General features: G+C 42.3%; 1 protein-coding gene across 1 annotated transcript; it reads left to right on the top strand.

Moving 5' to 3' along the window:
• Positions 1 to 344: 344 nt before the first annotated feature.
• On the top strand, positions 345 to 26,043 carry RFK (riboflavin kinase). The gene is made up of 4 exons (XM_045022115.1): positions 345 to 729; positions 8,946 to 9,097; positions 13,002 to 13,104; positions 22,498 to 26,043. Exons 1-4 carry the CDS (start codon positions 387 to 389, stop codon positions 22,626 to 22,628), a joined length of 729 nt encoding a protein of 242 aa, XP_044878050.1. The 5' UTR covers positions 345 to 386; the 3' UTR covers positions 22,629 to 26,043.

Raw genomic sequence — 26,043 nt, 5'->3', positions numbered from 1 at the left:
CGCCTAGGGTGAGGGGTAATTATCCGCCCCCCCGCGCGAACCAGCTGAACGCCGCGGCTGAGGCCCCCCCCCGCGGGGCGGTCGCTGCCCCGATCCGGGGAGAGGGGAAGAGGCGCTCGGCGCGGCCCGCTCAGGGGAGCGGCGGCGGCGGCGGGAGAAGAGCAGGAGGCTGACGAGGGCTCCGGGGCTAGCGCGGGGCCCCTCCCCCAGGCTGGCGCGAGGCCCTTTCCCTCCTTGCTGACCGTGAGGCAGAAGGGACCCGGCGCGCTCACCTGGGGGAACGGGAGGGGGAGGGCTGCGCGCGGCGTCACGAGTCTGCGCGGCGTCCCCCCCCCTCCCCACGCGCGGCTGGGCGAGTCCATTCACGGGGGAATCCGGAAGATTCGATGGCGGAGAAACTGGAACCTTCCAGGAGGTGGCGGCTGGCGCCCGCCCCCTGCCCGTCCCTTCCGCACCGGCGTCTGGGCGTTCAAAGCCGGCTAGTCGACTCGACAGCAGCCCGCCTCGCGCTACGACAGAGCCGCAGCGCTCAGGAGGGGCCCGCGCGGGAACCGTCGCTGCTGGCGGCCGTTGGGGTCGGTTCGCGAGCTAGCCGCCCTCGCCCCCATCGACCCTGCGCCGGCGGCCGGGCTGCTCCTGCCGCGGCCATGAGGCACCTGCCCTATTTCTGCCGGGGGGAGGTGGTGAGGGGCTTCGGCAGAGGCTCCAAGGAGCTGGGCATCCCCACCGGTGAGTCGGGTGTTAGGGGCTCGCGCCGAGCTGTGACCCAGCCCCTCCCCTCCCGGGGCGTGGGGGCGCCGAGACCCCGCCTGGGGGAGGGGGGGGGGCCGTGTGCGGCGGCTGCGGAGGGGGAGTAACCCTGACGTCGGTGGCCCGCCCATTCTGACGTCACTGATATTGCAGCACCGGGTCGCCGGCCGCGCTTGCTCCTTGCCCTGTGGGTGGCCGGTAGCGCGGCCAGGGCTCTTCTGCCGCCGGCCCTGGGAGCAGCCGGAAGCGAATCTCCTCTCTCGGCGCGTGACCCGGAAAGCGCTGGGCCGGGCCGGGCCGGCGGGCGCCGCGCACCGCTGGGGCAGGGCCTCGGTGATGGCGCGGGAGCCAGGCAGCTCGCTTGAGGTCTGGGGGCCTCCCTGCGGAGCGGGTGGGCAAACCCAGGGCCCAGCAGGAGCAGTGCACAAAGGGCCTTGTTTGAAAATTACCCCCCCCCACACACACACCTCGCTTTAGCAGCAGGCGAAGGTTGCCGGTGTCGATATACCCGCAGACTGTCAGTGCGTTTAGCTTATACTGATACCCTGCGCTAAATAAGCTCTTTCAGCGGAAGAGTTTTTATACACCGGCGTCTATTCTAGGTCTGCTGATATAGAAATGTTGCCCCCCCCCCAAAAAAAAAATTCCACCCCAACTGACATTGACTATCTTATCAAAAGCTGCAACGTTGACTTGGCTTGAATAACACACGAATTCACTACAGCACCACTTCTTCTGAACCGGTGCTGAACGCTCTCCTTGTTTATGTTTAGAGTCCTTGTTTAGCGTGAACTAAGGCAGCCTGTCTACAGCCTACCGTGGGGAAATCTTGTAACTATTTCCCACAGTTACTAACACTGATTAGCTCCACTTGTGTTAGGAACATTGGGAGAGCTGGCATAGACATGCCACCAATTTTTAATCTCCATGTTGAGTAAACGTGCCTTAAACAGAATTAGATTATTACTTCCAGTGCTGATCACAAATAGTGTCTGGACACTAAGCATCTTGTGTTGTGAATACTGGAGAAACTGAACCAGGCTTGGCAGCAATGGAAAGTTTTACAAAAATTCTTTTATGTAGGCAAGGTCAGTCATGCTTTTTGTAATATGATGAAAAGAGATTATTTAATTAATGTTAGTAATTAAACTGTTTTAGGTATCACTTTAACGGGGTCATTTTTTTAACCATTTTTTGGCAACAGGCTAGTTTCTTAGAGTTTGCCGTAGAAGATCTGTGATTCACTCAGCAGCATAGTTTTGTTGCTTTACATGATCCCTACTACCATGCTAGCTTAATGCAATGATTAGGAACCAGCACAAATTGGTGACAGGTTTGCATCCGAAATGCCCCCTTTTAAAATGTCAAATTAGTAGCAATTAGTGGGTATGATATCTTGCTTTTTAAAAAGTGTTGTCCTAGTTGCAGGATTTGTGGGATGGAGGGAAAGAGTTTTCTTTAGAGATTGGGATGAGTGCATGTGTATAGGTAAGGAGGAGTTGCAAAATAGCTTGCTCAGAAAGCTGGGATGAAATCATGGCACTATTTGATTTAAACGGAACTTGGAATTCACCCCAGCTACCCATCACTTGGACTGTGATACAGAGGATTCCTGCGGGCGGGGAAAGTGTCTTACCTAAACAAAGGTTCCCCATGTGTTCTAACCCCCTTCCCCCCCCCCCAAAAAACCCAAAACAAAAAACCCCACATACACTCAGATGTATAGTGAGGGATTAAAAATAGACATCTTCTGTGGGGCCCTGTTCTATTTCTTCAACTTGGGAGATGCTTTTCTTTTGTGGTTACCTCCCTTTTTTGTGATAAAGAAAAGTTAACTTCCCAGTAACAAGCTAATAGAATTAGCTTGTCAAGAAGAAAAATGTATAGTGTTGTGAAAGCAAAACTAGAATTGGAGAAATGCAACACTACTATGTGTATCACTGTATACAGGTAAAAGGAAGCTGATTAATCTTTCATGTGGAAACATAAAGCAGAGCGATGGACAGTGCCTCTTCATTTGTAACACTTTGAGTTGGAGTTTTACAGTTAATCAGTGATAGCTTCTCTGATTTAGCCATGGTCTGCACTTAAAATTTAGATCAACCTAGCTATGTTGCTCAGCAGTGTGAAAAATTCACACCCTGAATGCTGCAGTTCAGCTGACCTAACCCCAGGCATAGAATTCTTCCATTGACCTAGCTACAGCTGCTTGGGGTGATGGATTACCTACATCAGTGGAAAAACTTTCCATTGATGTAGGAAACATCTACACTATACTCACATAGCTGCAGCTGTGCTGGTGTTGTGCCCATAGTGTAGACATGCCCTTTAGTTTCTGGGTCTCTGTACCATTGCTGAGCTTTAGGGCTGGTAAGATCTTTCCTGTATTGGGGGTGGGGGCAAGGAGGGGAAGGTCATTCTGTTTTGTAACATAAAACTAGGAAGTCCTTTAAGCTAAACACCATAAACATTTTTATTTTATTTGGTGACTTTTATTGGTCTTGAAAGAATGCTTTATGAATTCCTAAACTTACTAAAAGGCTATCACAGTGTTCAGCTGCTGCTCCTGTACAAATTGACAATACTTGCATGTTTTGAAAACGTTACATTGATGTTTTGGTCTCAATCAGTAACTAAAAAATTTGCATCACAGAAATCAGTCAAGGTCATTTAGCCAAGAATAACAACTGTGCTTTACCGTATATTCATGTCACTTCTAAAGCACAGACTTCAGGACGTAATGCTAAAAATACCAAAAGCAGTTTCACAGAAGCATTCTGGTAAATGTTTCAGCCTATCTCTTTAAAATATTAAGCTGTACACTGAATATCCTGTCAGGTTAAAATCATTCAGTTTATTAATTTGTGCTGTTTACTTTGAACAAATGGATTGAAATATACAATGCAAATAGAAATTCACCATGAACAAAAATTATTCTAACTCGTTTTATATTCTGGTTATCAGGTTAGCAAGATACTGAAATTTGAGCAGCCATTTGCATTTCAGTTATGTGTAGTGAGGATAGGCTTTTTTCAAACTTCCTTACAAAGCTGTCATATCTTAGGCCTTGTCTACACTACAGGGGAAATTCTATCTAAGCTATGCAACTTGAGTTATGTGAATAGTGTAACTCAAATTGACGTAGCTTAGATCTACTTACCGCGGGATCCACATTATGCAATGTTGACAGGATGCTCTCCCATCGACTCCCCCTACTCTTCTCGATCCGGTGGAGTACAGGAGTCAACGAGAGAGCGATCTGGGTCTAAATCGACAGCCTATGCATCAATCGCCACTTGTCGATCCCCCGATAAGTATAGACAAGCCCTTAGTCTAGAACAGGGAGTAGGAATTGGGAGTCGCTGCAAAAAAGGAAACGTAAACGGAGGAACCTGGAAGAGGGAGAATAACAAAGGAAGGAAAAGAAACAAAGGACAGAAGTAAGGTTGGCACAAAGGGGAGTATATATTTTTCGTCAAGGCTTGGTCTTTAAGCACAGTTGTATTGCTATAAATATAAGAATGATTTTAAACCAATTTAGCTAAACTGGTGCAAGTATATGGCCACTCTTATGTCAGTTGAAACTTGGCTTATCAGTTTAGCTTGGGTCTATAAAAATTAGATGTAATCTAAACTAACTGCTACCAGTTTTTGCACTGACTTTCATATCAGTTTCATGTTGCACTGGTTTAACTGGACTGATTTAATTTAAACCAATCAACTCCTTTGTGTGGACGAGCCATGAATGATATTGATTGTGAGAATAAAGTAAGGAATAAATACCTTGATCTTGATTTCTATCCAAATCTCCCACTGATATCAGGAAGTGTAGTGAAGGAAGTCTATGAAGTCCTGAATTCATATCCCAGACCAGGTAATAAAACATAAAATGTGAACTTCTTTAATGGCACACCTACACTGCAGTTTTTCTGCATCTTGTCTTGTGTTGTATTGGCCCAAATCCTCTCTCATCCACACTCAAAGCCTTTAGACTTGTCTGGAGTTGGCTTACTCCACTGGGGTATGAGTCAGGTTGCACATTGACCTGTGATTTACCCACTTTGCCTTGTGAAGGTAGCAAAGGCACGGGTACCTGACTTTGAGTCTAGGTCAGGGATGGGCAAACTATGGCCCGCGGGCCGGATCCGGCCCTTCAGGGCTTTGGATCCGGCCCGCGGGATTACCCCTCGTGGTGCTGCGGGCCCGGTGCTGCTCTCAGAAGCAGCCCCTGGGCCGGGAGGCAAAGGGCTCCATGTGCGCACGCAGAGCCCTCTGCCCCCCCCGCCCCACCCAGGGGCCGCAGCACTTCCTGGAGTGGCGTGGGGACAGGGCAGGCATGCAGGGAGCCTGCCCTGGCCCTGGTGTGCGCCACTGCCACCCCGGAGCCACTTTAGGTAAGCGGCACCGGGCTGGAGCTCAAACCCCTCCTGCCCCCTGCCCCCCAAATTCCTGACCTAAGCCCTCTGCCTGTACCTCGCACCCCTCCTGCACCCAACTCCCTGCCCTGAGCTCCTTTCTGCACTCCTGTGCATTCCAACCACCTGCCCTGAGCTCCCTGCTGCACCTTGCACCCCGTGCACCCCAACTCCCTGCCCTGAGCCCCATCCTGCACTCCGCACCCCTCCTGTACCCCAACCCCCTTCCCTGAGCCCCCTCTTACACTCTGCACCCCTTCTCTGCCCCAATCCCTTGTCCTGAGCCCCTTCCTCCACATCCCGCACTCCACCCCCCCTGCCCCGGCCCTGCATACAATTTCCTCACCCAGATGTGGCCCTTGCCCCAAAAAGTTTGCCCACCCCTGGTCTAGGTAGTCCTCCCCTACCAGTCTCACAATTCTCTATAGCGGTATATTCTGGCCTTTCTATCTACTTACTTCCTACTGCTTTCCCTCTATGCATGAGAAGCTACTGGCAGTTCACATCGCTGCACTGTGGTATTAATCCTCATTTTACACATGGCCTGCTCTGCCAAACAGCATAGAAGATGGCCTACCTCCAGCATGCCACTAGCTGGCCCGAGTTGCACACTGAGGTTCTAGTTAATGTCTGGTGTGAGTACGCTCAGGACCATAATTTTAACAAGAGCTCCAGAAATATCCACCATTAAGATTATGTGGAAGAGTCTGGCAGAAGTGAGTGTCTGCCACACTGGTGTGCAGTGTAGGGAGCAAATACACCTGAAGCAGCTGTATTTGTGAGGGCAAAGATGGAAACGGTAGGTAGGCAATGTGCCCTCTGCATCTAAATACTCCTTCTGTGAGGAGTTGGACTAGGCATTTGCCACTGAAGAGCCCACTCTTTCCTATGACATCCTTCCGAATCCAGATGGTCTTCTTATCAGACTGGAGGAAGGGAGGCAGAGACGCCAGCGAATGGGGCCATGATGGATACCAGGAACAGACCACAAAACGGAAAACCCTAGTTCAGCTCACTTGGCCAGATTGGCTGGTGAACATCCTGGGTCCATAGTCCAAGGACTTATTTGGGGTTGGACCTGGGGAACAGCCTGAAGGAGATGTGCAGGGCCAGGTTTGAATCTGCAACATTGTAAGTGCTGCCTGCCATATTTGTTGTCGCAGGGAGAATTTTTGTTCTAAGAGGGAAGGATTTCTGGGTTAGACCAATAAAACTATCACTGTGGAGGATGGTGTATGTAATGGGGTGTGCTTAGCTTTGGCTGAGGGCTGAAACCAAGACATCTTCTAGACAGTTTCTTCTTCCTCCACCCCTTACTCCCCACCCATATGTGATCCAAGATGGATGTCAAGGGGAGGGGAACAAATTAAAACACATTGCTAGTAGCTCTTTCAAACTACCATTGCAAATATTCCATGCGAAATATTTAAAAGTTTATTCTCATGCTTGGTAGGCCTGTATACTTAGCAAACACTGCTCTTTAGTAACTCAATTACACTGATATGATGTAGACTTATACCTTGACTAGCAAAGTACTGTTCCAGGCAGCATGTTCATAAGTCACTACTGGACCTCATTGCTTCTGATTGTTGTGTCTGTTATTAGGATACTGTTGGGGCAGGGGGAGGGGGGATTCCACTGTGCTGCTAGCAAGCCTCATCACACCAGCCCAGGGTCCTGGTAATTTTCCTTCACTCCTAAATTGGATGCTTATATTTTTTGCCCACCTTGATCCAGCCTCAGTGGTAGGTGCACTTTCTGGTTGCCTGTACTAGGCCTGCAGACCAGCAGTGTCTTGATACCACTCCATTCAAAAATACTTTTTTAGCTTTGCAGATGTATGGGTCACAATCATATAGATGGCATTGGCATCCAAATGATTTTGTAGGCAGCACCATCTTGCCTTCTGTCTGCCAGATGTGCACTCCACTACCCTGCAACCGCTAAGAATGTAATTTACGGTAATTCTCTTACCATGCTCTCTTAAGTCAGGGTGTGGTGTCATAAGCATTGGCAGGAATAGGTTGGTGGGGTCCTCCAAAATAACAGCGGGAGTCGACACTCCGTTGATAACAATGTAATTAGGAGAGAGTCAGGGCCCTGCTTCTCCCAACAGGTAAATGCCAGGTCTCCTAAGCACCCTGGTGCTATGCATTTTTCCCATACTTCCCATGTTGGTTTTCATGGACCTGTCTCTGTGATTAATGAAAGCCTGCAAAACTAGGGAGAAGTACTCTTTGCAGATGACATTTTTTCTTTCTTTTTCTGGCAAGCAAAGTATGGGCACAGATTTGCCATCAGTGGCTGCAGTGCAGTTTGGGAACAACATGCTCTGAAAGCACGCTATTTATTTCAGACACACTTCTAATGTCCACTGCTCATTGGTAAATTACAATGTTAATTAATGCTCAGATCTCTACTACTACAAACCCAACAGGTTTCAGCCAACACTGAACTACTTTGCAATGACCTTTAGAAGTGTGGGGTAGAAAGCTTCCCAAGGACTATTGCAACCTGCTTCCATTGGTAAGGACTCCCTCAATTGAGTGGTCTGGTGCTGGAGGGTTGGGACAACCTTCCCATCACACTGTGCTAGTTCTCTTGCACCAGAAGTGCTGGTCTACACATGGGGAATCTTCAGTTATTGCAGCATTCATCATGTCTGTCCACTCTGTGATGAATGAATTGGCTTCATAGTCCTGCCACATTCTGCATCTCAGAAAGTGCTTCCAAAAGGCCATCCAGCAACTCACCACTCCACTGCATAAATAACTCTCCTGCAAACAGGAGCAGCTCATCTAATGAATCCATGGCTTGTCCCCTGGTTATAGTGGACAGAGGTGAGGCTTGTGTAGAGGAGGAAGTGCCTCAGCTAAACGTGGCAGGCTAAACTACTTCTGCACAAGAGTCTAGGAAGGCTAGATGAGTTCTCCTGCCGTATACCACAAACCAATTCCTATAGCCGTTCCACTTGGTGAGGTGCTAAGAACCCTGGGATATGCCCCCAGAAGGCGTAGCACCAAACAGAGGTCACTGCTTTACCAGTGTGAAAGTGGTGTATACTGGCTTATGTGAACTGTTTGATGCGGACTCTGAGGCAGGCTTAAGTAATGCACCACTGCACACTGTAATACACTCAGCCTAAATGAGTGTTGACACCTCTTTATTAAGAGCTCTTCAGAGATGGAAAAGATGGAGAGAATAGGATTGTTTGTAGAGTAAAGGAATGCTCTCTGACAAGTAGCTTGGGTGATTTGTTTTATAAGTGCAGTCTTAATGCTGTTTCTTGGTCTTCTAGCATCTGAGTTTTTTTTTAACTAACCATTTTGAAAGGCAGTATACACTCAAACCACTGATAGGTACCTGTAAGGTACACTTTAATGATTATTTTGTGTGTGAGACTTTCAACACAGCGGTACCCTGACCTCATTACAGTTTGGCTTCCCTTTGTAGTGCAAATAGGACTATGGCCATGTTCTCTGATTGTGCTAAAAGCATTGAATTCAGCCTGGTTGGTTAATGTATACAAGGTCATTTCTACACAATAACTTGGAACCATGTTTTCCATAGATCTGCTAACTCTGTGGTATCTTGGATATCTTACACAGCCAGTGTGCTAATCGGCTATTAAGCTGTTTTTTCCTATTGCTTATACTTGTATTAAGTGGAGCATTGTGTCATTAATATTAAATGATATGAGTAGAGTTTTTTAAATACATTTTAAGCAGTTTACTGTACTATGGAGCACTTAATTTATATAATGTACACTTTTATTTGCAGCTAACTTCTCTGAGCAAGTCGTTGAAAGCTTTCCATCTGATATCTCCACTGGTATATACTATGGGTGGGCCTGTGTTGGAAATGGAGATGTGCATAAAATGGTTTTGAGTATAGGTTGGAACCCATACTACAAGAATGTAAAGAAATCAGTGGTAAGAATTCTGCTTTATGTGGTATTTTGGTTATAATAAACCAGGGGTTCTCATACTGGGGGTTGAGACCCCTCAGGGGGTCACGAGGTGATTACATGGGGGGTCGTGAGCTGTCAACCTCTATCCTAAACCCGGCTTTGCCTCCAGCATTTATAATGGTGTTAAATATATAAAAAAGTGTTTTTAATTTATAAGGGGGAGGGATCACACTCAGAGGCTTGCTATGTGAAAGGGGTCACCAGTAAAAAAAAGTTTGAGAGCCGTAGTAATAAACTAACTAGACTACTGGCTTGACTAAGAGGAGCGGAAGTTGCTCCATTAACTGAATGAATGGGATTTAGATAGTACATTTCCAGTCATAACAGTGGCACTTGTCTTATATTTACACACTGAGAGGAGAATCTCTTAGTAGACAGAATTCATGCAGCCATAGAAGAATAAGACATGTTCCCATTTACCTCTTGCATCATCAGTTAAATTAGCTAAATTCTGATGCTGATTACAGGCCCCTTGTCAGGCTGCCAGTTAAAATAAACGTAAGCTTAAATAGTAAAGTGAGTACATTAGATTATAAAAGACACGGAAATAGGATAAATGAGTAAGAACCTAATGACATCTGTTATTTTTCAGAGTATAACTGCACTTCAAAATAAAAGAAAAATTAGTATGGCTTAATAGATTTCTTTACATAATTTGCGGTGTTCTTCCATTATGTTCTCTGATCAGTAATGGAATCCATATACACTTCCACCCCGCTATAACGCAACCCGATATAACACAGGTTCGCATATAGTGCGGTAGCAGCGGGGCTCCGGCTGCTGCGGGGAGCCCAGGGCCCTTCAAATCACCGCTGGAGCCCTGCTGCCGCTACCCTGGGACTGCAGCAGTGGGGGTCTGCTGGTGATTTAAAGGGCTTGGGGCTCCCCATCACTGCTGCAGCCCTGCCACTGCTACCCCATATTACGGCGTTTCACCTATAACGCGGTAGGGATTTTTTGCTCCCCACAACTGCGTTATATCGGGGTAGAGGTGTATGTTATATTATGGCCTCTTATGCAGAATCAGTATAATAAACTAAAAACGAATTCAAATATTATCAAGAACAAAGTCCCATGCCCTCTAATTATACCATCATCTGTGTAGGATTTTTTTCTCTTGGGTCCTGGCTCCTTAGCCTGAACCAGCAAAACTAGTTGGATTTTCGGCATTCTGAAATCACAGGCATTTAGGCATGAGCCCCTGCCCCAAGTTTTATTCCAGCTGCTACTCTTTCATCTCTCTTTAGAATCTTCATTCAGTTCCCAAATGTGCAAGAAGCAAAAGCATCCCTAAAATCCGCTTCTCAAATAATACATGATTTCTTCAGAATTCAAGAAACGATTTCAAAGATGGAAATAATCTAGAGCTAGATGGCAGTTTACTACATTAGAATTCTGAAACCTGATATGAAATGTGGGTGAGTAGTAGGAATTTTGACAATGATGGTAAAAAATTAAAATCATAAGTAGTTTTCCTAGTCTTAATAATTTCATAAATGTAGGATTCCTGCTCTTGAAGAGCAAAACACCTTAAGAAATTTCTCACACTAACCAGTTAAAAAATAAATAAATAAAAACCTTCAAGCAGCGGTAAGAACAGTGGTATTTTAAAAGCTTTTTCAGGTAAAACAGAGCTCTATAGTACACTTGCAGGAGTATGCGGAGTGTAGGAGTAACTTGATATAAAAACATATTTGGTAAGCAAAGACAAATATAATTGTTGAATCCATTTGTTGCTAGTACACATAGCTCCACATGCTAAAACACTGTAGCTGCTGCAGTTTGTGAAATTTCAAGCTCTTACCCATAATATTCTTCTAAATTAACTTCAATAGGAATGGAAATTTGTGCAGAATGTCTGTGACCCAGTCATTTCAGTTTTGTCTCTTCTGCTTACCATGTACCTGAAGGTACTCGAGGAGCTTATGGGTCATTTGTATCTGGCATGTCTTATGATGACGCTTAGCTATACATTTCCTTTAATTAGATATGAACAATGGATTTAGTGTGTGTAGATTAAATGCCGATTAGTGACATAACTAAATGAGGATTTTGCTTGAGAAATGAAGTGCTTTGTTCCAATTGTCGTGCTTGTTAGCTAGTTCAGCTAGCTCCTCATTTAATTGCATGTGCTTCTTTGATTCAAGAAACATTAAATTCAGTCATACATACTAACAGTATTATGAGGTACTCGATGTATTTAAGATTTCAGAGTGTTAGCCCTGTTAGTCTGTATCAGCAAAAACAATGAGGAGTCCTTGTGGCACCTTAGAGACCAACAAATTTATTTGGGCATAAGCTTTCATGGGCTAAAATCCCCTCCTCTGCCATGTACATTGGCCAAACTAGACAGTCTCTACACAAAAGAATAAATGGACACAAATCAGACCAAGAATTGTAACATTCAAAAACCAGTAGGAGAGCACTTCAGTCTCCCTGGACGCTCAATAACAGACTTTAAAGTGGCAATTCTTCAGCAAAAAAACCTTCAAAAACAGACTCCAACAAGAAACTGCAGAACTAGAATTAATTTGCAAACTGGACACCATCAGACTGGGAGTGGATGGGTTACTACAAAAAATAATTCCCTCTGCTGATACTCACACATTCTTGTCAACTGTTTGAAATTGGCCACCTTGATTGCATTGGCCTCATTAGCACTACAAACATGATTTTTCCCTCCCTTGATATTTACCCCTTCTTGTCAACAGTTGAGAACAGGCCACTTTCACCTTAATTAAATTGGCTCGTTAGCACTGCCCGTCCCCTCCCCCCAAACTTGGTAAGGCAACTCCCATCTTTTCATGTGCTGTGTATTTATACCCACCCTACTGTATTTTCTACTCCATGCATCTGATGAAGAGGGTTTTAGCCCATGAAAGCTTACGCCCAGATAAATTTGTTAGTCTCTAAGGTGGCACAAGGACGACTCGTTTTTGCTTATACATTTAAGAGGACTAGAAAAATGTTTTGTTTCCTCTCTTGTTTGTGTTAAGCCATCTAAATGGAAACAAATTCAAATTTAATATGTATTAAAGATATCCTATGTTTAGGATAAAGGTGAAGGATTATGGGACTAAATTTAACTTAGGAGCTGTTGATTCAGAAACTATACAGGAGTGTTTGTTTTTTTTTAAACTTAAAATTATATATTCACATCTTAAGTGATTCTCAGCCATTTTCTGCCCTCCAATACATTGAGTACAAACCTCATATTAAAAAAACCTGGGCATTGCTCAAGTGTACATGAGCATGTAGACTATACTGTAGTTCAGGGGTCGGCAACCTTTCAGAAGTGGTGTGCCGAGTCTTCATTTATTAACTCTGATTTAAGGTTTCATGTGCCAGTAATACATTTTAATGTTTTTAGAAGGTCTCTTTCTCTAAGTCTATAATATATAACTAAACTATTTTTTTGTATGTAAAGTAAATAAGGTTTTTAAAATATTTAAGAAGCTTCATTTAAAATTAAATTAAAATGCAGAGCCTCCCCCCCCCCGCCCCGGATCAGTGGCCAGGACCCAGGCATTGTGAGTGCCACTGAAAATCAGCTCGCCTGCCGCCTTCGGCACCTGTGCCATAGGTTGCCTACCCTGCTGTAGTTCTTTAGACATAGTAGCATGAAATTAATGGTTGAGACTCTTGTCGTGCTTACTGAAGTTTCAAAGATGCTCAGTTTATTGTACTTTAACGGTTTTCTGTCAGGTAAATGTTAAATTAAGTTACTGAACTTTAAGATGTGGGGCAGGGATAAAACAGGTTTTTTTCCTCTTTGTAGTTGGTAACAGTAACTTGGGTTAAACTTCTTGAGAAACAGAGAAAACATAAACAAAACAGTTATTATAGTTATTTTTCTTTTTCTTTAGGAAACGCACATCATCCACACATTCAAAGAAGACTTTTACGGTGAAATTCTCAGTATAGTCATTATTGGGTACATCAGACCAGAAAAAAACTTTGATTCCTTAGGTAAGTATCAAGACTTCCCTAAAAGTTTTTGTTTATGAAGATTTTTTGAGCCTGAAATTGATGGTTTATGCAGTTTACTGCCACCAGAGATTTGCCTTCGTCCTGTGTTCCATTTCACTTTTGATGATTAAGTAAATTTGCTTTTGGAAGTGGATCATTCAAACCATAAATATGGTCTTTGCTTGCTATGGTAGGTTGAATGCAACAAAAAGGGCTTTAGTATTCTGATATTAAAAAAAAAATAATTAAGGAATATCAAGAAATATAGAAAACAGATATACTTACAAGCTGTGTCACCTTGCACATCTGTTTCCTGGCTGAATTATTCTTTTTTGGGTTACCAGGGTGATATCACTCCCAGAACCTTGAATTCTCTCTGAATCTGAGCTGTTGAAGAACAGCTCTTTCACACAATCTAAATTGATTATTCAGAATTGGTAGTCCAAACAGAATCCTCATTATTTGGTCTGGCTCTTCAATATAGAACTTGCCGTGGAACCTCCTATGTTGTGAGAGTTGCAAATCTGATATATCATCAGGTGGTAGATTCCAACCCTTTGTGTGATTGCTTCTTGTAACAAATGGAGAGGCTTCACATTTCAGTTTTACTCCTCTTCAGAGTACAGTGGAAGTAATGGTGATCTCTCACTTTGGTGTCTTTTCAGCAGGGGCTTTTTACTAATTGTTCCTACTGTTATCGGTGCTGCACAGTATCCGAAGGAAAAGCCTTGGAAGTAATTATTCTCAACGCCCATTAGATGTGTCTTGTGCCAGATTGTGTAAACCTGTCCAGATTATGCACATACTAGGGTTTGTCTTTATGAATCAGAGTTATGGGATTGATAGAGAAATGATGGGGTGTTATACTGTTGTTGTTTTTTTTTTTAGTCCCTTCTGGCCTGGAAAACTCTGTTCCTTTTAGTGCAGAAATCCTTAGAGGATCCTAGTTTTGGTAATTACTTTAAAGACAATAATGCAGCACTGTTTCCAGATGCGCATTGTTTTCAGATTAAGCCTTTACATGTACCAAAAAAAATGAAATTTTAAAAATGACAGAGGAAAGGATTTTATTATTCAGTTTCTTTTAACACACATTTGACTCCAATGCTCAGCAAAGAGAAGTCAAGATCTTTGTTAAAGATTCGTACTACCATCTGCCCACTTAAGAGCGGAGACCGCTCTGACCCAACTTCATTGGATCCTCCAAAGAAACTTCTAGGAAAAACCCTGGAAAAACAAGATTTTATTGTAAGATACTTTAAAAAAAAGGGGGAGGGGGCCGTGTCCAAAAAGCACCTTCATGTAGTCCTTTTTCATTATAATGAAACAAGAAAAGGGCACACTCTGTAAGAAGGAGAAAGTGGTATCAACATACATCCAAATACTTGAAGTTTTAGTTAATATTCTCGTTAGGGAATGTTGTAATCTCTCTGCTCCAATGTACGTTAAGAGTGACTGGATGCCTGGCTGGCTAGTCTTTGGCATTCACTTCCTTCTGACAATGTAACTGTTAATACTCACTCAACATCTGCCTCTTGTGATTTCTACCTGGCTGTTTCTCACTACAGTCTGTATCTTAGCTTCTGTAGAGGGCAACCTACCCTTTTTAAATCTCAAACAGTGGGAATCTCTGACATTTGGAGGAAAGAAACTTGACTTGCCTATGACTGGTACAGTAAAGCATCAAGTTGCCTTACAGAACTGCTACTTGAAACATTTTTCCTAGTTTTTATATGTCTTATGCCAGTAAATCCCCTTCTTTTAAAAAACACATTTTTTTGCATCAATATTTTATTGATGTGCAGCTTTAAAGGTTTTTGTAATTATGTACATTTTTTCATTGTTAAAAAAGTCAGATGGTACTTTCCATTAGCTTACTGGTAAATGCAGTAGCAATATTGGATGCCCACTTAGTAGAATCTGTATATTCCGTCAAAGTGATTAGAAGTTGGATGAGGCTATATAAAACTACTTCATAGAAGACCAAGTATTATGTTAATGGAAGCAGAAAGTACATCCTGTTTTGGTAAACTTAGGTTTGGTAGTGAATATCTCATTAGCAACATGGTTAATTTAAATCGTTCTGTAAAACTGGTATTTACTATTTAGTAATACCTTATATTAGTATAACTGGGAGTTGAGGGAAAATACTTCTCTCAGCTATCCTTTATGCACTTATAAGCACTGTGTGTCTCAATGTCTTCCTTTATAGTCAGTGATTTACCCCCAAAAGGTGTGAAGGATGCACGCTGAAGGGGAGGAAGAAGCTTTCATTAAAGTGGCTTTAAAGCTGAAACTGGCAGGTGGTTTGTGGACAGATGGAGGGTTTGAAAGTACCTTTCACTCATCTGAAATTGACTAAATTTCAAGTTTGTCCTTTCAAACTTAGTAGCTTTTTAAAATAACCATCAGTGCTTGTTAATATTTCCTTTGATTAATGCTACTAATCTTACCAGGCCCTCTCACAGGTCCAGAGAGGCCTGGGCCACTTCCAGCTTTTGAGGTCCCTAGCCATAATAAAAATAAAAAATAACATCACATGAAAACAAAATAAGGCACCAAAAAAAGTGAGACATAATTTGAATAGTCTTTTTATTTAACAAATGCTCTTCTAGTGTTTTTCTGTGCAAATGCACTAATTATTGAGGGGAAAAAATCTAGCTTTTGTGCAATGTAACAGTTGATATTAAGCATGGTGAGCCCATTCAAACGCTCTTGTTCCATAGTTGAATGGTGATATTTCTTTACCTGCTTCAACACATTGAAGGTGCGTTGACCTGAAGCCACTAATGCAGGCAAACTGACAAAAATGTGCAGTGCAGATGTGATATTAGATATCAGAGAGTCCAAGTTAGAGTATTGCTTGAAGCAATCCTTTGGCTTGCAATCCAATTTAAAGTTCATGGGATATATTCGGTTGAGGAAGATGACCTTATCACTGAGATCTTTTGAGATTTCATTGTTTTACTGTTGCTGAAATTGTTCAGCTGTAGAAAGTAGATCTTCATTTCTCAGTCTGTTGAGCTGCCAAAGAAACCCAAAAAGGGTACAAATTAGTCGCAGTGACTCAAATTGATGTACAGGACCTGATTGAATAGAGTCAATGATGACAAGGAAGACATTGACCCTATAATGCTGCTCGGCATCGGATTCAGTTGGTAAGTTGTGATTGGTGGAAAACTCAGATGAAATGCCAATATTCTGTGCTACTAATTTGGACTCATTCAGGATCTCATCCCATTGTTCATTGATAAGACTTTCAATGTTATCCCTCTCAACAGCAAGTGTAGCATTGTTTGCTTTAGTTACCAGATTAGTTTGGTGGATCATCGTAAGTAGCTTCATCAACAAAGATGATGTCAGAATGCATTCAAATTTGGACATGTGCTTCTGAATAGACTGAAGTTCAGTTTGAGCCTGTGCAGTGAAATTGAGAGGCCTGGTCTACACTACGCATTTAAACCAAATTTAGCAGCGTTAAACCAAATTAACCCTGCACCCGTCCACGCAACAAAGCCCTTTATACCGATATAAAGGGCTCTTTAAACTGATTTCTTACTCCTCCCTGACGATGGGAGTAGCGCTGAAATCGGTATTGCCATGTCGGATTAGGGTTAGTGTGGCCGCAATTCGACGGTATTGGCCTCCGGGCGGTATCCCACAGTGCACCATTGTGACCACTCTGGAAAGCAATCTGAACTCGGATGCACTGGCCGGGTAGACAGGAAAAGCCCCACAAACTTTTGAATTTCATTTCCTGTTTGCCCAGCGTTGCGCTCTGGTCAGCACGGGTGGCAATGCAGTCCCAAATCCAAAAAGAGCTCCAGCATGCACCGTACGGGAGATACTGGATCTGATCACTGTATGGGGAGACAAATCTGTTCTATCAGAGCTCCGTTACAGAAGACAAAATGCCAAAGCATTTGAAAAAATCTCCAGGCTATGATACAGAGTCCACACCACAGTGCTGTGTGACAAGCGTAACGGAAAGCCAAAGAATCAAATGGACGCTCATGGAGGGAGGGAGAGGGTACTGAGGACTCCAGCTATCCCGCAGTCTCTGAAAAGCATTTGCATTCTTGGCTGAGCTCCCAATGCCTGAAGGGTCAAAAACATTTCCCCGGGTGTTTCAGGGTATATGTCATCAATTTACACCCTTCTGCCCCCCCCCCCCCCGAAAGAAAAGGGAAAAAACATTTCTCGCCTTTTTTCAATGTCACCCTATGTCTACTGCATGCTGCTGGTAGACAGGGTGCTGCAGTGCTGAACACCAGCATCCCCTTCCCGGTGGCAGATGGTGCAATATGACTGATATCCGTCTTCATCATCATCCCGTGAGTGCTCCCAGCTGGCCTCGGTGAGGTCGGCCGGGGGCGCCTGGGTAAAAATGGAAATGACTCCTGGTCATTCCCGGCAGATGGTACAAAACGGTTGGTAACAGTCCTCCTCATAGCAACTGGAGGCTGAGCTCCATCAGCCCCCCCCTTTCATGTCTAAAGAAAAGATTCTGTACTGCCTGGACTATCATAGCAGCTGGAGGCTTCCTCCCCCTCATTTTATCTCACTAAAAAGTCAGTGTTTCTTATTCCTGCATTCTTTATTACTTCATCACACAAATGGGGGGACACTGCCACGGTAGCCCAGGAGGGTTGGGGGAGGAGGGAAGCAACAGGTGGTGGTGTTGCAGGGGCACCCTCTAGAATGGCATGCAGCTCATCATTTCTGCAGGATCTCTGGGGCTCTGACCCAGAGCAGCTGTGCTCTCTGGTTCTCTAGTACACTTGCCCCATATTCTAGACAGGACTGACTCTATTTTTAGACAAAACATAAAGAAGGGAATGACTCGGGGAGTCATTCCCATTTTTGTCCATGCGCCCCCGGCCGACTTCAGCGAAGCCAGCCAGGAGCACCCATGACAGCAGCAGACGGTACAAAACGATTGATAACTGTCATCACCAATTTACAATGGCAGATGGTGCAATAGGGATGGTAACCGTCTCTGCAACCTTGCAAAGGCAAATGAATGCTGCTGTGTAGCACTGCAGTACCGCGTCTGTCAGCAGCATGCAGTACACATACGGTGACAGTGGCAAGGCAAAACGGGCTCCATGGTTGCCATGCTATGGCGTCTGCCAGGGCAATCCAGGGGAAAAGGGCGCGAAATAATTGTCTGCCGTTGCTTTCACGGAGGAAGGATTGAGTGACGACATTTACCCAGAATCACCCGCGACACTGTTTTTGCATTGGGATCTCAACCCAGAATTCCAATGGGCATGGGAGACTGCGGGAACTATGGGATAGCTAACCACAGTGCAACGCTCCGGAAATCGACGCTAGCCATGGTACATGGACGCACACCGCCGAATTAATGTGCTTAATGTGGCCGCGTGCATTCGACTTTATACAATCTGTTTTACAAAACCGGTTTATGTAAAATCAGAATAATCCCGTAGAGTAGACATACCCAGAGATTCAAGCTCATTAAAAGCCTTTATCACTGAATTCAAATGCTGCACAACTGGTTGAACACCATCAGTCCATGCAGACCATCTAGTTTTGGACATTCCATGCAGTGAAACAGGAAGATATTGCTTCAGAATTTCCCACCTTTGTGGACTGCTATTGAGATTATAGATTTGCTGAACAGTTCCAAAGTAAGTAATTGCCTCCTTGCAATTTCTTTTCCAGATTTTCTCATGAAATTATCAAACAAAATAAACCTTTCTGCAGTTGAAAATTTTGAGCTGTCTACAATCTTAACATATCAAATAACCATAGTAGTCAATAGTCATAGTGAGAACAATTTGGAATGGCATCAACAATGATTTAAAAATACTTGGAATTTCGAATCTCATCAAGAATTGTTGTTTGTATGAATAACCCACATAGCTCAATAAACTTGTTTTGTATGCATTTGGAGAGATAATGGACTTGCGTGTGCTTTTGGCTTTCTTGTGATTCTCGAATGTTTAACATGCTCTGATAAAAGTGCGTTGTATTTGCTGAGAAGCTCATCTATGCCTAGAAAGTTTCTATTTGCACGATCACCAATACATTGACTGGAACCAAAGAGAGCCTATCCCCTCTCAGAAAGAAAAAGGATGACATTCAGGATGCACTCAAGAAGTTTTTTCCAGTTATTAGTTTCTGTAGAGTTCAGTCGAGTAAATTCTCAGCTGTTGCTGCCCTACTGGCTGATTTCCATGTGACATAGTTTTCTTCGTGTGACGTTGAATTCTCATGTGATGGTATTCAGTCTTTCAACGTCCTCCAACCTCTGTTGATGCTCCATCCTGATTGATCAGAGAGAACTGATGCATTTGGAGCACTTTTGGTCAAAATGAAGCAGGGTACACAGTATAAAGATTGTTTTTCTGTACTCTAGCATAACCAGTCTCTTGTGCAGGTCTCACCGTTTGGAAGAGTTTCTGTCAGCAGACGAGTAGGGAAAGCATGATTATTAGTATCTCGTGGAACGTTACTTGCGATTTCAAAACAACTACTTTGAAGAAAATATTGCATTTGGGCAGCATTGCTCTTGTCAATAATTCCAGTGTCAGTCAGTGTCAAACCTGTACTGATGAATGGCTCTTACTGTGTAAGATCTACATCTTTCTGTTGCTGCTGAATTTCTTAATTGTACACAGGATCTTCTGCTGCATCTGTTACTGTTGGCACATCTCCTCCTTGAGTATTGTCCTCATGATCAGGTATTGACATTGAAAATATCACCTGTTGCAGTTGCAGAATTTTCATTATCTGTAGTATTGTTTGTTGGGTAAGGTATGTTTTCCAGAGGTTTGAGAAACGAAGTTATTGGCTTTTGAGCTCTTAGCTGCTGCTTTACTCAGTTGTGTTTGCCATCTCTTGCTTGCATCACTTTCAGATTTCCTCTTCATAGTGATCTGGTCAATATGTAGCCTATCCACACTTGAAATATTCTGCTGTAAATAAGTAGCTTATCTATACTTGAAATCTTCTACTGTAATCATGTACACAAATTCTGAATGGTACACAAATGCTGAAATCATCAATGATCTGGAGGATGGCGTAGACTGCACCCTCAGCAAGTTTGCAGATGACACTACACTGGGAGGAGTGGTAGATACACTGGAGGATAGGGATAGGATACAGAGGGACCTAGACAAATTGGAGGATCGGGCTAAAAGAAATCTGATGAGGTTCAACAAGGACAAGTGCAGAGTCCTGCACTGCTACAGACTAGGGACCGAATGGGTAGGCAGCAGTTCTAAAGAAAAGGACCTAGGGGTTACGGTGGACAAGAAGCTGGATATGAGTCAGCAGTTGCCCTTGTTGCCAAGAAGGCTAATGGTATTTTGAGCTATATAAGTAGGGGCATTTCCAGCAGCTCGAGGGACGTGATCATTCCCCTCTATTCGGCATTGGTGAGGCCTCATCTGGAGTACTGCATCCAGTTTTGGGCCCCACACTACAAGGAGGATGTGGAAAAATTGGAAAGGGTTCAGCAGAGAGCAACAAAAATTAGGGGGCTGGAGCACATGACTTACGAGAAGAGGCTGAGGGAACTGGGATTGTTTAGTCTACAGAAGAGAAGAATGAGGGGGGATTTGATAGCAGCTTTCAACTACCTGAAAGGAGGTTCCAAAGAGGATGGATCTAGACTGTTCTCAGTGGTACCAGATGACAGAACAAGGAGTAATGGTCTCAAGTTGCAGTGGGGGAGGTTTAGGTTGGATATTAGGAAAAACTTTCACTAGGGCTGGAATGAGTTACCTAGGGAGGTGGTGGAATCTCCTTCCCTAGAGGTTTTTACGGTCAGGCTTGACAAAGCCCTGTCTGGGATGATTTAGTTGGGGATTGGTCCTGCTTTAAGTAGGAGGTTGGACTAGATGACCCCCTGTGGTCCCTTCCAACCCTGATATTCTATGAAAAGACTTAAAATGAAGGAATACTAATTAAGAACACAAAATGAAACAGACAGGTTATTATCCTTATCACTGAATCAAATCTCAAGCATGCAAGGTATAATATAAGAGGCTGAGCTGAAGATAAAGAGATGACACACCTATCTATCTATCTATCGGGGGGGGAGGGAGGAACAGAAAACAAAACACACAGACATGGATACAGACAGGGATAATGTCAAAAAAATTTAAAATGTGTGTCCTCATGAAACTCACTGTACAAAATCGTCCTCACAAATTTTCACCTTGAATCTGGGCCTATAAACTACAAAAGCCTATGATGATGGCCAAGCTAGGGCTAAACCAATCAGTCACCTCTTTCATCTACCATAAGAAGATGGCTAAGGAGAATTCCTCATTATTAACTAGATATAAAACTATAAAGACACTAAAATGTAACAGTTCTCTACTTTTCAACACTTGATCTAGCAGCAGCCATTAGTAGTGGTTTGTTTATATAATCAGCTGATCTGAGGAGACACGTTCATCATGGTCTAATCTTGTGCCATCAGAACTGATATATTTTTATTTAATATTATGAACATTTTATAACTTTTATATGACAAAATCTAGAGGTTAACAAAAAAAATTGTTTTTTTTACCAAATCACATCTCTTATTTGCTTCAAGTTGCAGCTATAAGCTGAGCGAGGCGTATCACATTTTGGTCCAATAGGGATGTGCATAAAAATAATTTGTGAAACTTATCAAATGCCAAAAAATTAACAAAATATGAGGCCCCCTTTGAGCTTGAGGCCCAGGCCAAATAGTGTCTCCCCTCCCCTGAATTGGCCCTGAATCTTACATCTACAGTAAGACATAGTTTCAAAAAAAATCTAGTATAAAGAATTCAACACACTTCTAATGAAATATGCAGTAAGTCTATACTTTTCTCTTTCAGTTTAAAAAGAGTAGGTTTAAAATTCTAACTAAAAATGAATGTTTACCACTGGTTGGAAAAACTTAGGTGGGACCATTTTTCATTTGAGAATGCATTTCCACTGAAAATGAAACATTGTATGAAACTCTGTTCATTTTGTGGAAATTTTATTTGAGGAAAAAGTGGGAGAAGCGAGAGTTTCAACCATGCTGATAACATTCCATTTCAACATTTTTTGTTTCAGAACTTTCCCATTTTTTTCTATTAGAATAAAATAGTCAAAATCAAAATGTTTTGATCTGAAAATGGCACTTTTTGGGAACTCTTTTATGGGAAATTATGAAAATGTTGGGTTTTCTGAATAGTAACAAGGCCAAATCTCAAAATCCTTTGTGATATGGGCTTTCCATCCTCTGCGCAGCTCTAAAAAGAACATTGTCTCTGAACCTGAGCTGTTCACTGGTAGCAGTGTGGTTTTTGTGGGTCACATGCACTCTCTCAATATTGTATGGTTTAGTATTTAGTCTGAATTTTTTTTAAATATAAATTGTCAACTTTCCTTTTGCAGATACACTTATTTCAGCAATTCAAGATGACATTGAAGAGGCTAATAGAAAACTAGACTTGCCAGAACACCTGAAACTTAAAGAAGACAACTTCTTCCACATGCCAGAAAGCAAACTAGTAAATGGCCATTAAACAAGGTCATTTGTACACTTATTTGTATTGTACTCTTGTCTTTGGTCTGCTCTCATTAGTATTCAGCTGTTTTATCTGGTTAGTTAAGTGAAAGCTGTGGGTGAACAAAACACGGTAAAACAGTACAGCTGTGTTAGGCTTCTTTGTTTGAACTAATGTATTATTAAATCTGTCATGCAAGGGAGTAGAAAGTAATGTTGTTTTCTTCTTAAAAATCAACATTGTGATTCAGTATGTTAAATTGTTCACAGGTCTGATCATATGAAACACAAAACCAAAGTTACTAGTGTCTTTTTTGTCTATTAATGGTGTGTACGTATTGGCTACACACAAGACCACGTGAAGGCATTTGTTTGTGATTAGATTAGAGTGGACAGTCATTTCTGCTTTCAGTTTTTATATTTTCCTTATATCTGGATTTCAGCTGCTAATTTAGAAAATACCAATAGTGATCATGCTACAAGTTTGTCTGTGATGTGGAAAACATCAGTAGCAAGAATTAGCATACTGTAGAGATTATATTTTTGATATATTTTAGTAGGCATATATTACACTTGAAACTGGCATTAAGTGAATTTATTTATTATAATTTTATTTGAAGAGATTATCACTAAAGTAAAATAATTGCACTGTCTTCCATTTTAGTGACATGCTCCCTATTTTAAGGGTTGCCTGAATCCTAAAATGGATGCTTCTGTTTATTTAAAACAGTACACACAAATCCCATTATACCAAATTATGGGTTGACTGATTTCATTTTGGAATAATAGCTCACTAGATTTAAAGTAATTTAAAGACACTAGATTTTAGGTTACTAAATTAAATTTGTGTAACTCTGATATTGCAAAGCCGATTCAAAGCAGTCCTTAGTGCAAGAGATCCTCAAATGATTGGAGCCACTATAGCAAGACCTGTGCCCTTGTAGCCTCTAGGATGGGAGAGGGGACCGGAGCAACTGAGTGTTGGCTATTGACAGCTGCTGCAATGGTGCTTTAGGGGCTGTTGCAGCTGGACATAACTGAGAGCAACACTGAGGCTGCTATCTCTCTGGACAAAACCTACCCCAGTTGACTTGAGGACTGGGAAGTTAAGCCACTTTTATGTCCTACCCCTTCCTTGGGTCCTGCACCAAATGCAGCTTGCGTGGCACCGATGATGAAGCACACTATTAATCGCTATGTGAAAAAGAAACCAAAGCCGGTTTTGGGACACTGTGAAGAGGATAAATTCAAAGTATAAACATTTCAGTAAAAAGTAAATAATTATGGTTTCTTTTGCCATTCAAGACATAAACATGCAGACAAATGCCATATTATCTAAACTGTGGTTGTACTCCAAGCAGATTCTATAAAAATGGGGTTCTGTATTTCTAGTCTGATTCCAGATCAAATCTGCTTCTCTTACAAGTATGTGATTTTTCTCCCGTCTAACTACTAGCGATGCAAATTCATTCTGGAGTCTCAACCTGGCAGTTTTGCATTCCTGATCCTGGGCTGCTCCTTGGGCCTAGAATGATGCTTCACATACGTTAGTGTGCTGAGGGCCTGTAATATACAACTGTCACCCAGCACTGCCCTGTGCACTGCAGTGTTGTCCTGAATCTCTGCAGTGCTGTGTGCTGTAACCTTGCTTTGACACACCCCACCCCCAGCATGCCTTTCATTTCAGGGCTTATGTGGTCCTCAGAAGTCAGACTTAGAGCTGTCTTCCTCGGTTCCTGTGATGAGAATCCTTACTTCTCCGAATACAGGCTTCTAAGTACCCTTTGTCCTACTCTGGCGCTCTCACGCAGTGTAAAGAGACCAGAGCAGTTGTGAGAAACTTGCCATGAGAATGAAGTTGAATTCTTTGATTTGCATATCACCAATTAGAGATATTGCAACTGGAACTTAACAGTCCTGTTGATATGAAAGAGAGAAAAGAATCTAAATCAGCTGAGGAAGAAGAGCAATAGTACTTGATCTGGTCCTAGTTATCTTTTCAGAGTGTACACTGAAAATTCTTGACAGAACTGCTGTCTCGGATTTTCCAAAGAAGTTTCAGAATTTCTCGTTTGTCTTCTGTTCAAAGTTGGGAGAAAACTCAATCATATGTGGTAGAAAATACTGTTTAAAAAGAATGGTTAATGTGAGTGGCATTTTACTATATGACTCAGTGTAAGATGTCTTTTTACACTCTGCACAACAATTCAGACTTGTAAGTTGGAAGGAAGGGTAACTGCTAGGGATAAATTTTAATTCAAATGAAGGAGTGAAGGGAGGATTTTCTTGCATGAAGATGTCCAGTGAATTCTGATACTTCACATTCCCCCTTTCTCCATTGGGGGAACAAAGTAGCAGTTATATATACTGTTAAGAAAAAGGGGCTGTATTGAAAAGTAAATCTGTTAATTTAGGGTTTTAAAACTAAACTATTGTGGCATTTATAAACTTTTTGCCAATGATTTCACGTGTCAGTTGAGGAATTGTATACCATTTTAGGAAATAAAGGTGCCTTAAGATATTTGAGTACAATTGTTCATAATCAGTAATGAATACTAATGTCCAAGAGTCATTTCACAATGTATAACCATTGCACTGAGCAGAGAGAACTTGAACTGCTAATAATTTAAGACAACTGAAAGTGAGACAGAAGTATAGTTATAGTGAGCTGGTTCATATAGAGTAGTGTTGAGGTTGGTGTATGAGAGCAAAAACGTGTCTCAGAGTATCTCTCTGCCCTTATGTACTTGCTGGATATCAGTTACTTAAGTTTGTTACAACTTAGTACAACAGAAGCTTTATGAACAGTTATATTTTTGTACTATATACTAATGTAAAAGTAAAATCTTGTATTTGCTTATTCTGCTGTTACATCTGAGCTAACTTGAGGGGGGAAAAAAAACTGTAGCTGGGTAACAGTTATTCCTGTTTGTCTCATGTTTTAGGATGAAAAGTCTTGCTTGGTATAAATAATTTTTACATATTGTTTGGCATGTTCTGAAAACATTGTCAACTGTTCACTATTTATGCTGCTTGTTTACTTGCCTTTCTTTCAGCTTCTTCAATTAAAACTTTGTTTGGTGTGTTTTCACTTTCAATTTCCCAGTGCTGCAATAGTTGGGTTACAAACATTGCAAGGGAAATGGCTTTTTAAAAATGTTTTTTAGAATTTTAAAAGAACCATCAAAATACTTTTTTCTCACAGTTTACATTTTGGGCCAAATACAAGTTAGTGTCTTTTTGAAATCTACTGCTACCTTTGAATAAATGTATGTCTAGTCTAGGGACCAGTCAATATACTTTTTTTTTTTTTCAAAAGGAAAAAAACTGAACAGTAGCTTTTAGGTAGGATAAAATTGGTATTGTTAGTTTAGTGCAAAATGTGTACATTTTTAGCAGATGTTGAAAACGTTGAATAAAGTGCAGTAACTTTG

This window comes from Mauremys mutica, chromosome 6, assembly GCF_020497125.1.
Source record: "Mauremys mutica isolate MM-2020 ecotype Southern chromosome 6, ASM2049712v1, whole genome shotgun sequence".
Taxonomy (NCBI): Eukaryota; Metazoa; Chordata; order Testudines; family Geoemydidae; genus Mauremys; species Mauremys mutica.
The sequence above is the reverse complement of the archived record's forward strand: the minus strand, read 5'-3'. Positions and strand labels throughout refer to the sequence as shown.